The sequence below is a fragment of the Megascapheus bottae genome, chromosome 8, assembly GCF_031878675.1.
Source record: "Megascapheus bottae isolate mThoBot1 chromosome 8, mThoBot2.hap1, whole genome shotgun sequence".
In the NCBI taxonomy this organism is placed as follows: domain Eukaryota; kingdom Metazoa; phylum Chordata; class Mammalia; order Rodentia; family Geomyidae; genus Megascapheus; species Megascapheus bottae.
Window position 1 is genome coordinate 15,257,280 of NC_143516.1, and position 14,237 is coordinate 15,271,516.

Genomic DNA, 14,237 nt, shown 5'->3' on the forward strand with positions numbered 1-14,237 from the left:
CCAGGTCCCGCGGAGGCTGTCACCGGGCGGGAGGGGGCGTGGCCGCCGCCGCGCAGCCGCGCTCCTGGGTGGCCGCCGCCAGCGCTCTCCGGTCTGGGCGCACAGGTCCGTCCGTAAACCGCTCCCCGGTGCTCTGCGATTCGACTCCGCCCCGGGAAACGAGGGCCCTGCGCGCACGGCGTTCCGGGCACGGAAGGCCCGCGGTTCCGGGAACCGTAGCTGAAGCCAGCGGGATGGAAGCCGAGACGGTGGCCGTGTCTAGGCCAGCGCGAGTCGTCTCGACCGCCGTGTCGTCCGCACAGGAGACCGAAAAGTGGATGGAGGAAGCCATGCGCATGGTGAGGAGCCCCGGGCGGCGGAGCGATCGCCCGCTCCCTTCCCGACCCCGGGGGTGGAGTCCGGGTCCGCGGCGCGCGTTCCCCTCCCTTTCCTGGGAAACCCGGGGGCTTCTCTCTCAGCACCTTTTCTTCTCCAGTATCTTTAAGTAGTTGCAGATTTTCTGGGGGCGGAGGGTGACGGTCTCAAGGCTTTTTTCTTTTTAAATTTAAGTAGTTGTACAAAGGAGTTGCCATTGGGCACAATGCGTCTTGGTCGGTCGCCCCCTTCATCGCTCTCCCCCATCGCCCCGCAACCCAGCACCTCCTCTCACTGTTCTTAATTTTTCAGGACGTGCATTGAATGTCTTGACTGTATGCTTCCTCCCCGCCCCCCTTTCCCCTCTTCATTCGTCTACTCTCTAAACCCCTTGTCTTTGGGGGCTGCGTCCAGATATGGACACCGGTGGAGACTTGGCTGGAGTCTTGGTGAGTCAAAGCTCATCATCTTGAGAAGCAGCTGAAAACCTGACATTCATTTTGGTTGCCGAAGAGTGTGGTCTGCTTGACTGACCTCTTCAGATACACCATGCCCTTGCCTTGCTTCTGGCTTGCAGGGTTTGGGGGACCGGCCTGGTGAGTGCCACTGTTGGGTGGGAATGCAGGTCCCAGGGAGTCTTCTTCAGTTCTAAATGAGTAGTGTTCTTCAAAACGTTTCCTTTTTCTCTTAACATTCATCAGGGGATTCCATTTCTTTAAAAGGAGCTTCAGGAAGCTTCTTGGTTTGGAGTACTGGCTCAGTACTTTTAACTATTCATAAGTTCGGAAAACCCATCCACTTAGAGAGACTTTCTGTCTGAAAGTTCCTTTGAGTTTTCATTATCTTTTATTTCACTTCAGTCTCAGGAAGCCAAATTCTCCTCTCCTTGGCACTAGTCTGGTGCGGCTGTGTCAGTCTCATCACAGGAGAATGCTTGCAGGTACCTTTTCCTTCAGTTTTGTTTGTTATTTTCTTTTCTTCCAATTTGAGGTGGGTTTTCAAAGATTTTTTTTTCCAGTCCTGGGCTTGAACTCAGAGCCTGGGCACTGTCCTTGGGATTTCTCAAGGCTAGTGCTCTACCACTTGAGCCTCAGACCACTTCCTGCTTTTTTCTATGTATGTGGTACTGAAGAATCAAACCTGGGTGTTCATGCATGCTAGGCAGGCACTCTACCACCAGGCCAAACTCCCGGCCTGACTTTCAAAGATTTCAACAGCTTGTCTCATTGCCAAGTCCAGAGTTGAGAATTTTGAGTGTATAAGAGCATCTATATCTGGGAAATGATCTTTCTCCAGAACCTCCCACTGCCCAGCCCTCTTCCCCAGACTGGAGCCCACACTAGGCCCCAGGGAAAGTCACTTTCTCCTTCTCTTTTCTCCTTCTTAACTCCACTGACCCAGCTGTGGGCATTCCTACAAGCACTGTTTCTTTAGCCTGTCCCATCACGGGGAGAGAAGAGAACAAATACAGAAATCACTTCCTCCATCGGCATGGAGTATACACTTGTGGTACCTTATCGCTTCATTCCTTCTGGGCACACACTCACAAATCCAGTCTCATTGAAGGAAAGAAGTTGCAAGTTTTCTAGAATCAATTGTATTTTATTACAGTATGCATTTTCTGGGCATTTTGTGTATAAATTGTGCTAGATCTTGAGGCAATGTAGAGAGGATTAGGCCATGCACAAATGGAAGAGCTTGGTACGTGTCTGGGGACCAACCTAAGAGACAGAAACTGCTATGAGATTATAGTAGCACAATCCTCATCAAGTTAGTTAAGTTAAATTATAGATTTCCTTCTAAATTTATTTTATTATTTTTATTTTTTGAAGTAAGAGTCAGTATGTGATCTTAAATTTTTTTCAACTAACATGTAATGTAAAGATTGTACATTTTGGGTGCCCTGTGGTATTTCCATAGATGCATAACAATGTTTAAATCAGGTTAACTACATTTCTTCCTTTTTTTTAAATTTAATTTTATTGTAAAGGTGATATACAGAGGGTGTTACAGTTACATAAATATGGTAGTAAGTACATTTCTTCCTAAACATTACCCCTTCCCTTAGTTTTCTCCCACTTTTCCTCCCCCCTAACTTCCTCCCCCTCCCAAGTTGTAAAGTTCATTTCTAACACATTGTCTTGTAAGTATTGCTGTTGCCTTTGACCTTTATCTCACCATTTTGTTGTTCCTCTTCCCTTCCCCAAATCAGATAAATGAATATGAAAGACTCGGGCTACTAAAATCAAATACACTGACAACAGGGGATAAACCAAAGTGGGGGAAATAAGAAATAACTTCACATTGTGCATTAAAAACAACAAGGGAAAGTCTCTTGTTTAAATCTTGGTGGTTATTTTGATTAGCATCATCTTATATGGTCATATGTACATAGCTCTTGAGCTATTGTGAGCCTTTGCTAGACATATACTAATTATTACAGATGAGGAAAACCATGAAGCCTCGGTTTCTTTGGGTCTGGCTTACTTCATTTAATATGATTGTTTTCAAGTCTTTCCATTTCCTTACCAGTGGGGTGATATCATTCTTTCTGATGATGGAAGCGTAGAATTTTAATTTTTAAAACAATAATAATAAGAAGAATGTGAGTCAATAGAAAGCAAAGGGAGGGCTGATCAAAGAGCTGTCAGACATGAAGAAAGGAAGGGTTCGGTCTACTGTATGTGTAGAACAGAACTCTCTGACCTGGATTTTAGGCAGATCTCTGAACTCGAAAACTATGTATAAGGTACTGTAAGTGCGTTCATTATGCAAGTAGGGGACTTTCATCATGTTCTCAAAGGAGATTCTGGTTCTGTCAAGGCCAGAATTCACAGACCAAGAGAAGAGTGTGTCCTGGCTGGTGGGGAAGGGAGAAAGGCCTTCAACACCATGTTTTGGAGAAAGGCTTTCAACACCATGTTGAGGAATCAGAATTTCCCAGGAATTGAGAATTGAGTCTCCTCTTCTACCTCTTCATCTTTGTCCTTTTTTTTTTGTCCTTAGTAGTAAATATTCCTTTGGGAGCTTAACTTCCTCCTTTATTCCCCCTTTATTAGGACATTACCAGCAAGGAGTGGGTAGTGGTGCTATCTTTAGAGAAAATACTCAGGTATTACAGCAGCTCTTCCACACAGGAGCATTTATCTCTAACAGGGCAGATCCTTAGTAAAGAAAAAACAAATCAAATACATATAACACAAAATGGAAACCAGCATTCAGGATAGGGGGTGGGTAGAAGAGAGCTTTTGTTCTTCCTCTTGAAAGATGGTCATTTGTTAATTTATGTAAGATCAAGATGCCATTTTAAATTGTGAATGAATTTTGGTCTCTTTTTCTTTTTCTCACTAGTCCTGGGCTTGAGCTCAGGGCCTGAGCACTGTCCTTGGATTTTCTCAAGGCTAAAGCTCTACCACTTGAGCCTCAGCACCATTTCCTGCTTTTTTCTATGTATGTGGTACCAAGGAATCTAACCCGATTGTTTGTGCATGCAAGGCAAGCACTCTACCACTAGTCTAAACTCCCGGCCCTTTTAATGTTTTCTAAGGATATAACTTTGCCAGAAGGATAAAGAGAAAAATCCCGAGGGAGGAAAGGAAAGCACAAACAGGCCCAGACCTCTGACCACCTGATAGCAGCAGGAAGCTGCAGGCTAATAGCACCCTGCATGCTGCAGTGCTCACGTGAATGAAGTGGGCCCTCCTTGCCCCCTCCCCTTCCCCTGGTCTCACATTATCTTCTGCATGGCTGACATGGCTCCCAGGGTCACTTAGAGTTCTTTAAGGAGGTTGGTTTATAGAAAGGCCTTACCAAGCTGATGCCTGCAGGATTTTTCTTAAAACCCTAAATTTTCCATGTCTCACTCCCTTGCCAACCTTCCCTCTTTTTGTCACTTGACCCACTTCTAAAGCCAAACCCTGACTAAACAGCTGATCAGTGAAATGAAGTGGTTACTAAAGAGATGACAGGCAGAACAGAGCCATGAGCCCTGGAACTTGACATCTGGTGAGTCTCTACACAGTTTGTTGAGCAAGTGAATGAGACAAGCCAAGTTGTCTGGATTGGAGACCAGCTCTCTAGCATGGGCAAGCCATGTGACCTATCCATACCTCAGTCCCCTATCACTGAAACCCGGAAAGTCATTATACCTGTCTTGTAAGCTTATAAACTAAATGCATTGATACTTAGGAGTGTTTAAAATAGGCCTAGAAAAACTAAGCTCTCATATAATGATTAACCCTTGTATTTTCAAGGAACACTTGAGAAGAGACATAACATTGCCTCGTAAGAGGTTTGTTGGGAAAAATAGAGTGGGAAGCCAGACATTAAATCCATAGAGAAGTTACTTTACATGCCACTGTTCATTTCCCCATCACATACAATGGCCTCTGCTCTGTGGCACTGAATTCTGCAGGTCAGACCTCCCATTCTTTTTGGCTTAGTGGTTTTCCCCCCTTTTCTTTTCCTATGCTCTTCTGTAATACCAAATACTCCTGATTCCCACACCTTACCCTTCTTCTTTTGGGGGGGGGCGGGGCAGTTGTGGGGCTTGAACTCAGGTCCTAAGCTTTCTCAAGACCAGAGCTCTACCACTTAAGCCACAGTGCCACTTCTAGCTTTTTCTTTTTTTTTTTTGGATTGCAATTTTATTTTATTTTATTTTTTTTATTGTAATTAGTAAAAGGGTTACATGATATTTGCCAGATAGAAGGTGCATTAATTCACATACATTGATACCCTTTCACATGTCTTGGTACCCATTTCCCTCCCCCCCCCCCACTTCTAGCTTTTTCTATGTATGTGGTACTGAGGAATTGAACCCAGGTCTTTGTGCGGGCTAGGCAAGCACTCTACTACTAGGCCAAACTCCCAGCCCCTAGCCATTACTTCTTAATCTCCTTTGCAAGATCATTCTTGCCTACTCTACTTGTATTTGCTTCTCAGCCTTTAGCTCTTTCTTTCTTTCTTTTTTTCATTTTTATTGTAATTAATAGAAGGATTACATTATATTCACCAGATAGAAGGTGCATTATTTCACAAACAGTGATACCCTTTCTTGTGTTTGGGTTCCCATTTCCCTCCCCCCATCCCCACCCCTCATCTTGTTTTCCCCCTTCCCTTTCCTATTTCAAATAAACATATATATAGTATATCAGATAACAAGGTAAAATGCTGTGACAATATGAGATAACCAAGGGACAGCAAAAGAGATGAGAGATAACACAGTACATTAAGAACAACAATCACTCATTATATGGCTTTTGTTTCTATATCCTGGCGGCCTTATGTATCTAGGTTTTGCTCTGTTGTAATTCTCTGCTAGGAGAGCCCAAGGTTTGTACTGATGATGGTAAGTGAGGGAAACCACTGAGCCTTTGTTCCTTTGAGTCTGACTTACTTCACTTAATATGATTTTTTCTAAATCTCCATTTCCTTACAAATGGGGCAATGTCATTCTTTCTGACAGAAGCATAGAATTCTTCCTTCCTTCCTTCCTTCCTTCCTTCCTTCCTTCCTTCCTTCCTTTCCTTCCTTCGTTTCTTTCTTGCTTTCTTGCTTTCTTGCTTTCTGTCCTGGGACTTGGACTCTGGGCCTGGGTGCTATCCCTGAGCTCTTCAACTCAAGACTACCACCCTACCCCTTGAGCCACAGCACTACTTCAGGTTTTCTAGTGGTTAACTGGAGATAAGATTCTAGTGCCCAGGCTGGCTTTGAACTGTAATCCTCAGATCTCAGCCTCCTGAGTAGATAGAATTAAGGTGTGATCCACCGCACTCAACCTTTAACTTTTTCAACTTAGAGAGTTTTCATTTGAAACAATTTTAAGTCACAGGAAATTGCAAACAACAACAGCAAAAAAGTGAATAGGGAAGGTCCATGTTTCCTGTTTCCTCCTGTGGAAACACCTCACAGCACTACAGTATGTTATTAAAACTAGGAATATTTCATTGACACACTTGCAGGACTCACAGAGCTCTCAGTTTTATGAGCATAGGAGTGTGTGTGTCTGTGTATATTTCCATGAAATTTGGGTCATGAACTACATGCATAAATACATAAAGACTTCTAAAATGTTTTTTAAACTGTTTTAAAAATAGCACCCCTAAACTTCCATTGTCTTACTAAGAAAGAAAACATAGGCAAGGTGACATTCAGCTTCATTACCTTTATGCTACTGAGGTTCTACGGGATCATTTCTGTAATGTTAGAGAAGCAAAAAAAAAAAAAAATAACAGTAAGCAAATAGGATGTTCACAAGGGAACATGTTCCAATGGCAGATTTCCAGATGTTATTGTAAATAAGGAGGTGACCTTGGGCTCTTGGAGAACCATGGTCAGTAATGTTCCTCTGGCTCCCCTGGCTTCCCAGGTGAGAAGTCAAGCCTTTGAAGAGTCTTTCTTCTCGTGAGCATGCAGCACATAACATGGGTGCCTCAGTATGGCAGCAAGGCTGGGTTTGAGAAAAGGGAAAGCTTTGGTACAGTTTTTTTTTGTATTATTTGGGATTTGTTTTTCTCTGGACTTCTCACATTGATTACTCATCTTCAGAACAATGATAGCCCAGAAAATGTGACACTAAGTGTGACTAGCTGAATCTTGTTGGTTAAATATATCTAGTCACAGTAACTGAAAATGTTCAGGTGCCTCACAGGAGAATGTGTTGGCATTTGTAACTCTTCCTGTGGATCTAGTGAGTCCATAACCTATGTCATGTATCCTGTCCATGCTACCATGTCTCTTCAAGTGGACTTTTCAAGTACAGAACTTTCCATCTCAGGTATTTCTACTCTGTTTCAGGCCAAAAATGCCCTTGAAAATATGGAAGTTCCTGTTGGCTGTCTTATGATCTACAACGATGAAGTCGTGGGGAAGGGAAGAAATGAAGTGAACCAAACCAAAAACGTATGAGAATGAGGGGCCCAAAGTGGGGCAGTGTGGAGCCAGGGCATTTGGCAAGCTGGTGAGGCCAGTGAGGCCCTCTGTGGTCTGGGCTGGAGAAGTGTTCCTCAGTGTCTTGTTGTTGAATGGTGACAGTGATTTGTTGTGTCTGTTCATTTGTTTTAGATGTGGAAAGTTCAGAAAAACTGAATGGAGATCTAAGATCCTCATGGATTTTCTATTTCACAGCGTTTAATACTTGAGTGGAACCAAAGGGGAGTTTAGTTGTGTTAAGTGTCAGCAAGGAAGAAACAGTTCTATCTCTGCTTTAAGCAAATCTAATATATAGAAAATCCTACATTGCAAAGTAGATAAATGTAACTTGTAATACATTCGTTAGTGCCTTTAAATGTTTTCCTCCTAATGACTTTTTAAAAATCAACCTCAATTTGTAACTTTGGATACAGGCTGTACCACCATGCCTAGCCTAATAGGAATTTCTGTAGCAGATAATTTCAGTGGAACAGAGTCTTGGTCAACCTCCCAAAGCCTAGATTTTTTTTTTTAACCCCTTGAATTTAACTGGGTCCATTTTGGTATTATGTCATTTAGACTAACCTTTGACTGTACTTAGGGAAACAGTTGACCCCAACTGAGGACTCCTGAGCTCCACTTTTGCCTCTGATACCACTTCCTCTTTTCCTGTGTCTTCAATGGATGCTGACATTTCTTCAGTAGTAAAAGAGGGAGGTGACTTAGCTGATTCCATCCAGCGATTGTTAGTTGGGAGCTATGGGGAGATACATTTGGGAATATTGAGTGTGAATTTTAAATAGGACGCAGGCTGGGGAAGCTTTCTCTAAGCTCTCCATTGGTTTTAGCTAGGACTGTGCTGTCTTCTCTTAACTGCCTTTTACCTCCAAGTTTTTGATGTTGGGATTCTGTGGCACATCTCCCGGCCAGCTTGCTGCTGACTGCTGCCAGCTTCCATGACAGCACAGGCCATGGTTCAAACTAGGCCCTAGAACATAGATAGACCAGTGTGTTTCAGTTGGCCCTGCCTGATTTTATGCTTGTTTGGGGCAGATATTTTTATCCTGCACAGAATGTAATTACATATCTTGAATTTCAATAAATTATTGATATTGCAGTGTCATGTGATTGTAGTGGATTTTATAAATAATTATTGCATAGGTGATCAATCTGTTGTTCACATTAAGGTATTTTGACTGGGGAAACTGAAGGGAAAGCAAGCTAGTAGAGTACATAAATAGAATTTTGCTGCACTGTGCTTCATGTAATTCAGATTACCCTAGGACATCGAAAGGGTAGATGCCAGTATGCCCTACAGTATGGAAAGGGGCTTACAAAAGTGAGCTAACTTGCCTACGTAATAGTAAGACCACATAGTCAGTAGACTATCCTGTTAGGATTCAGACTGAAATTCCACATTTGTGACTTTTCCTACAGTACTGTCTCCTGCGTATATACCCAATCATGTGTGGGGGAGTGATCACCAAATCTTCGCTTCTCCAGAGTGTGTCAGTATATGAAATTGCACCCCACAGTGTAAGCGATGGCATCCTAAGTATAGATTAGCTTCCAGGGAGGTCCCTAAGAGACTTGAAACTGGAGCAAAAATTTACCAGAATTTCAAGCTTCCTTAAAATATTCAGAGACTATAGATACTTTTTTTTTGAACATAGTACTTTAGGAAAAAATTATTTTTTTCTTTAAGTAGCTGTACAGAGGAGCTACCATTCATTAAAGTAGTAGTGTATGAGTACAGTGAATCTTAATCAGTGCCACAATGTAATTGAGAATCCTCCCTTAGGAACATCACTGAAAATCTAGGCAAATTCTCCTAGGACCCAAGATGAGCTGTCTGAGCTTATGAGCCCCGGAGATGGAGAACAGGCAGTTGCCTGCTAAGTGGACCAGAAGCCTCATTCATTTTTAGAAATGATTTTTATAATGTGTGCTGTATATTTGTAAAATAACAATCAAGTGAAATGGACAGCATCAATGCAAGTCTCTCCTTCTTAGGCTACTCGACATGCGGAAATGGTGGCCATTGATCAAGTCCTAGATTGGTGTCGACAAAATGGCCAGAGTCCTTCTGCCGTATTTGAACGCACCGTGTTGTATGTCACCGTGGAGCCGTGCATTATGTGTGCAGCTGCTCTCCGCCTCATGAGTATCCTCGGACTCCAGAGGTTCATGGTTACACCTTCCTATGACCAAGAAAATGGCCATGTATATGATATAACCTATTTACTCCGTCCTTCCTCCTTTTTTCCCTCCCTCTTTTCTTTTTTTCCTCTCTCACTCTCTGCCTCCCCACCCCTCCCTCTCTCTCTCTCATTCCCTTTGCTTTTCCTCCCCCTCCTCCTCTTTCCCTTGCAAATCCTGTATCCTTGAGATACACCCCAACTGAGTCCTAATATATGAAAACACAGACTTAATGAAGGTAAAATACAGTATATCTTAACCAAAAAGGGAAAGCCTTTTCACATAGTAAGGTTACTTATTTCATTTTTTATTTTTTGCATTTTATTGTCAGGATAATATATAGAGGGGTTACAGTTACACATTCGTCAGGTAATGGGTGTATTACTTCATGAACCTTGATACTCCTTCTCATGTTTTTGTTCCCCTTTCTGCCCATCCACCCCCTCTCAATCATCTTGTTTCTTTTCATTCTAATAAACATAGAACTTTTAGCCAGCCGGCCCAGTGGCTCATGCCTATAATCCTAGCTACTCAGGAGGCTGAGATCTGAGGATCAAGGTTCGAAGCCAACCTAGGCACAAAAGGACCTGAGACTCTTATCTCCAATTAACCTCTAGAAAATGGGAAGTGGGGCTTGGCTCAAGGGTAGGGCAGTAGCCTTGAGCTGAAGAGCTCAGGGACAGTACCCAGGCTGAGTTCAAGCCCCATGACCCCCCGCCCCCCCCACACAAAAGAACTCTTGAATAAAGAAGTCGGAGAAAGGAAAGCAAAGGCTAACCAGTTGAATAAGGATGACTCCTAAATTCATTTAAAGTAGGTATAGGGGGTGGGGGAGGAGGTCTGAAAAATATTACCTGTGTCTAGTCTTTGGATAATGGATTATGAGTGATTTTAGATTTTTGAATATGTTTATGTTTTTGTTTTTGCCAATAATACTGAGTGCTAAAGATGTTTGTTTGTTGTTTGCAGTGACCAAGAATTAATAGGCTTTACTCTAGATAAATACTCTTAGCACTTAGCTCTATTCCTTACCACTAAGGATCTTCTAACAATCTGTTTGAAAGGTCAGGTGCCTGTGGATTAGGCCTAGAATCCTAGCTACTCAGGAGGCTGATATACTAGAGTCATGGTGAAACTTCAGAAACTCAGATATTCATTCTGCATTTTTATCTACTTTAAAACCGATATATTTGCAAATAATTCTTATTACTTTAACCATAGCACAGGCTGGGCTCAGTGCCTCACAGCTTTTATCCTAGTTGCTTGGGAGGCAGGGGTGGACAGGGTCTCAGTTTGAGGCCAGCCCACGCAAGAAGTTTACACACCTCCATCTTGATCGATAAAAAGCTGCGTTCAATGCATGCACTGTCGTCCCAGCACTGTAGGGACCATAAGTAGGAGCACCATTCAGGGTAGCCTCAAGAAGATGAGACTGGATTGAAAAAAATAAAGCAAAAAAAAAAAAAGCTTGGAGGCATAGCTCAATTGGCAAAACACTTACATAGCAAGCACAGGGACCTGAACACAAATGTTGATACTGCCCCCCCAAATTAATAAATAAAGTTAAAGTAATACAGAAATTAGATGTTGAAGGCTCTTACCTATAATCTTAGATAATCAGGGGGTGAGATGTAGGGATCATGGTTCGAAGCCAGCGGAGACAGACAAATCCATGAGACTTTTCCCCAATTAACCAGCAGAATGGCAAGAACGAAAGGTGTGCTTCAGGTGGTAGAGCATTAGCCGTGAATGGAAAAGCTGAACCAAGAGTGTGAAGCCTGGAAGTGGCACTGTGGCTCAAGTGGTAGAGCACTAGCCTTGAGCTGAAGAGCCCACGGACCGCACCCAGGCCCAGAGTTCAAGTCCCATGAGGAAGAATTTTTCCCAGTATCAGTATAAATTTTTTAAAAAAAAATCACGAAGATTTTTATTTAGCATGTAATAAAATATGGGATTTCAATAAAGGATGAGTAACTTTGCCTCTTCCCCTGCCTCACAGAGTCACTCTGCCTCGGTCTATTTCTACTGGGGCTCAGGTAGACTAGGGAAATTACAGGAAGCAATTTATTTATAGGAAAGTCTTCGGCTTAGCTTTCTATCTCTGGTTTTCTAATGATGCTAAACAAGTGCTTTCGGAAAAGTCAGAGAACCCACTAAACTGTGAAACTCTACACTCAGTTCTAATTCCATTTGCAGTTATTAGATGGTAATTTCTAAATATCCTAAACCTCTTTGTCATGTGTAAGTAGATTGCAGGACTTTTAAGACTCATTCCAGGCTGAACTATTTGAAGAGTAGTCAGAGCTTCCTTTTTCAGGGTGGCCACATTGCGGTACCTGGGCCTTAACTCTGCTTATAAATCCCGCTGGTCGTCTACGGCTGTCAGAATGAGCGATTTGGTGGCTGTGGCTCTGTTCTAAATGTTGCCTCTGCTGATTTACCAAATACGGGAAAACCATTTCAGGTAATGTGATCTGCTGTGCTTCTTGCTTCTCTTCCAGGGCTTGCGTGTCTTACTGGGTGTGTGAGCAGGGATGTGCAGGGATATTCTGGGGCAGGGGATAGGGTGGAAGGGTCACTTTTTCTATGAAGAAACCATGTGTCAGCTTCACAAGGCCCAGGTAGAGGCTAGCTGACAACCCAGGAAGGAACGTTCCTTCTGAACATCACCCCAAAGTGGCCGGCCATCCCATCTGTGAGGGGAGTGGTGGGCCCCTTCCTCTCCTGGGCACTGCTTTTAAGGGACAGTTGTGTGATTGTGTGCATTTCAGAAGATTTCACTGGATCAGTGTCACAGTGTCACACTCTTCTGACCAGCTCGGAAAGCCCTGAGTGTTTGGGCCGCACCTCATTTCACTCCCCCCAGCCCATCCATCATTGGTTTTTCCCACTCTCCCACCCTGAGCACATCGCTTGGCCTCTTTTGCTCATCCTTGAGCTCAGCTTTCATCTTTTGCTTCGAATATTCCCTATACCACCGTATTGACCACAGTTCCTTCCTTCCTTTTCCCATGTCATGATCTCTTCTCTCCATTTGGATCCCAAACATAAACTGAATGTACTTGTTAAATCTTATATAGCAAACACTGACAAACTTTTTTTTTTTTGGATGAAAGACTAGATAGATATTTTAGCCTCTATGAGCGACTTCATCTTTATCACAGGAAAACAATGTAATGTGCCACTTTGAACTTTAAACTATTTTGTCTACCTGGTACACTTAGCTGGATATCAGTTAACAAAAGGAGTTAACATAGCTAATGCTTAATGAGCACTTACGTTGTGCCAAGAGTTTATAGGTAGTGTCATTTAATCCTGGCTCATGTCATTGTAGTCCTTCTGTAAATCACCTTTATAATAACAATAAAGTAAATTAATTTTAAAAAGATGTCCATTATTTTTGAAATGTACCATCTACACTTTTGTACTTCACACATGTTCACAGGCCTGTGTTCACTCTCTCCTTCATTTCATCAGTGCATCCCTGGATATCGGGCCGAGGAAGCTGTGGAACTGTTGAAGGCCTTCTACAAGCAAGAAAATCCCAATGGTCAGTTTTCCCCTGCTGCAAGTAACGTAGCTCTGTTAAAACAAGTCAGTATGGCTGAGCGCTCCTGGCTCTTGCCCATAATCCCAAATACAAAGGAGATAGATCTGAGGATCTCTTTTTGAAGCCAGCGCAGGCAAGAAAGTTTGTGAGATGCTGTAGTTATCTAGCAAAAAATTGGGAATGGAACTATAGCCCATGTGGTAGAATACCAGCCATGAGTGGAAAAGCCAAGTGAGAGTACAAGGCCTGGAGTTCAATCCCTCATACCAGCACACACAAAAAAGCAAAAACAAGTCAGTATGACAAGAATCTGGTAAGAGTCTAGTTCTCATTTTCCTATTTCCTTTTCTATTCTTTTCACAGCACCAAAATCAAAAGTTCGGAAGAAGGACTGTCTGAAACCCTGAACTTGTTTTAATGAAAGATGAAAGCCCCACAGTGACCTGGATGAAATTCCCAGCATGCAAAGCTGCTGGCCTGGACCGAGCATAGGTTTATATGTTGTTATTCTCTGGGAAAATGGAGCCCTTCCGTTTACTCTTGTAAGGGAACACATTAGTGCTTTTTAAATGACTGACAATTGTAAACAACCATTAGCTTCTCCACAGCTGAAAGAACATTTTATGAAGAGGAAAAAAAACTAAAGCTTGAGGTTTTAGGAATGAGCAAGGAGTGAATGTCTTTTAGCCACAGCTTCAGCCCAATTCAGCTAAGTGAGGGCCGGGTTTTCAGAGTGTCCATCCAGACCCCGTCACCTGCATGCATCTCATCGAGAAAGCCATGACTGTGTGTGTCCTACAGTCCACTTTTTGGAGGTGCAGGTGGAGTCTCACTTTTTCCATCCATTGTGATTTCCCAGGGGACTGGTTGCCTGGCTTTCTTTTTAATATACGCGCGCGCGTGCGTGCGTGCGTGCGTGCGTGCGTGCGTGCGTGCGTGTGTGTGTGTGTGTGTGTGTGTGTGTGTTGGTTTTAGGGCTTGAACTCAAGACCTCACTCTCTTGCTTGGCTTTTTCACTTAAGGCTTGAGCCATACTTCCAACTCCTAGCTATCTGTTGGTTAACTGAAGATGAGTCTCATGGACTTTTCTTCCCCAACCTGGCTTCAAACTGTGATTTTCAGAGCCCAGCTTTTCTCAGTAGCTAGGATTGCAGGGGTTAGCCACCCGTATTGGGCAAGTCTGGCTTTTTTTCTAAATTGAATATTATTTTTATACACTGTA

At 43.0% G+C, this 14,237-nt stretch overlaps 1 protein-coding gene across 1 annotated transcript; it reads left to right on the top strand.

The window, feature by feature from the left end:
* The first annotated feature begins 34 nt into the window (after positions 1–34).
* Adat2 (adenosine deaminase tRNA specific 2) lies at positions 35–13,911 on the top strand. Its single transcript, XM_090338017.1, has 6 exons — positions 35–338; positions 7,153–7,257; positions 9,280–9,430; positions 11,823–11,929; positions 12,943–13,015; positions 13,379–13,911. The coding sequence occupies exons 1-6, from the start codon at positions 234–236 to the stop codon at positions 13,420–13,422; spliced, it is 585 nt and encodes a 194-aa protein (XP_090194143.1). The 5' UTR covers positions 35–233; the 3' UTR covers positions 13,423–13,911.
* The last annotated feature ends 326 nt before the right edge of the window (positions 13,912–14,237 follow it).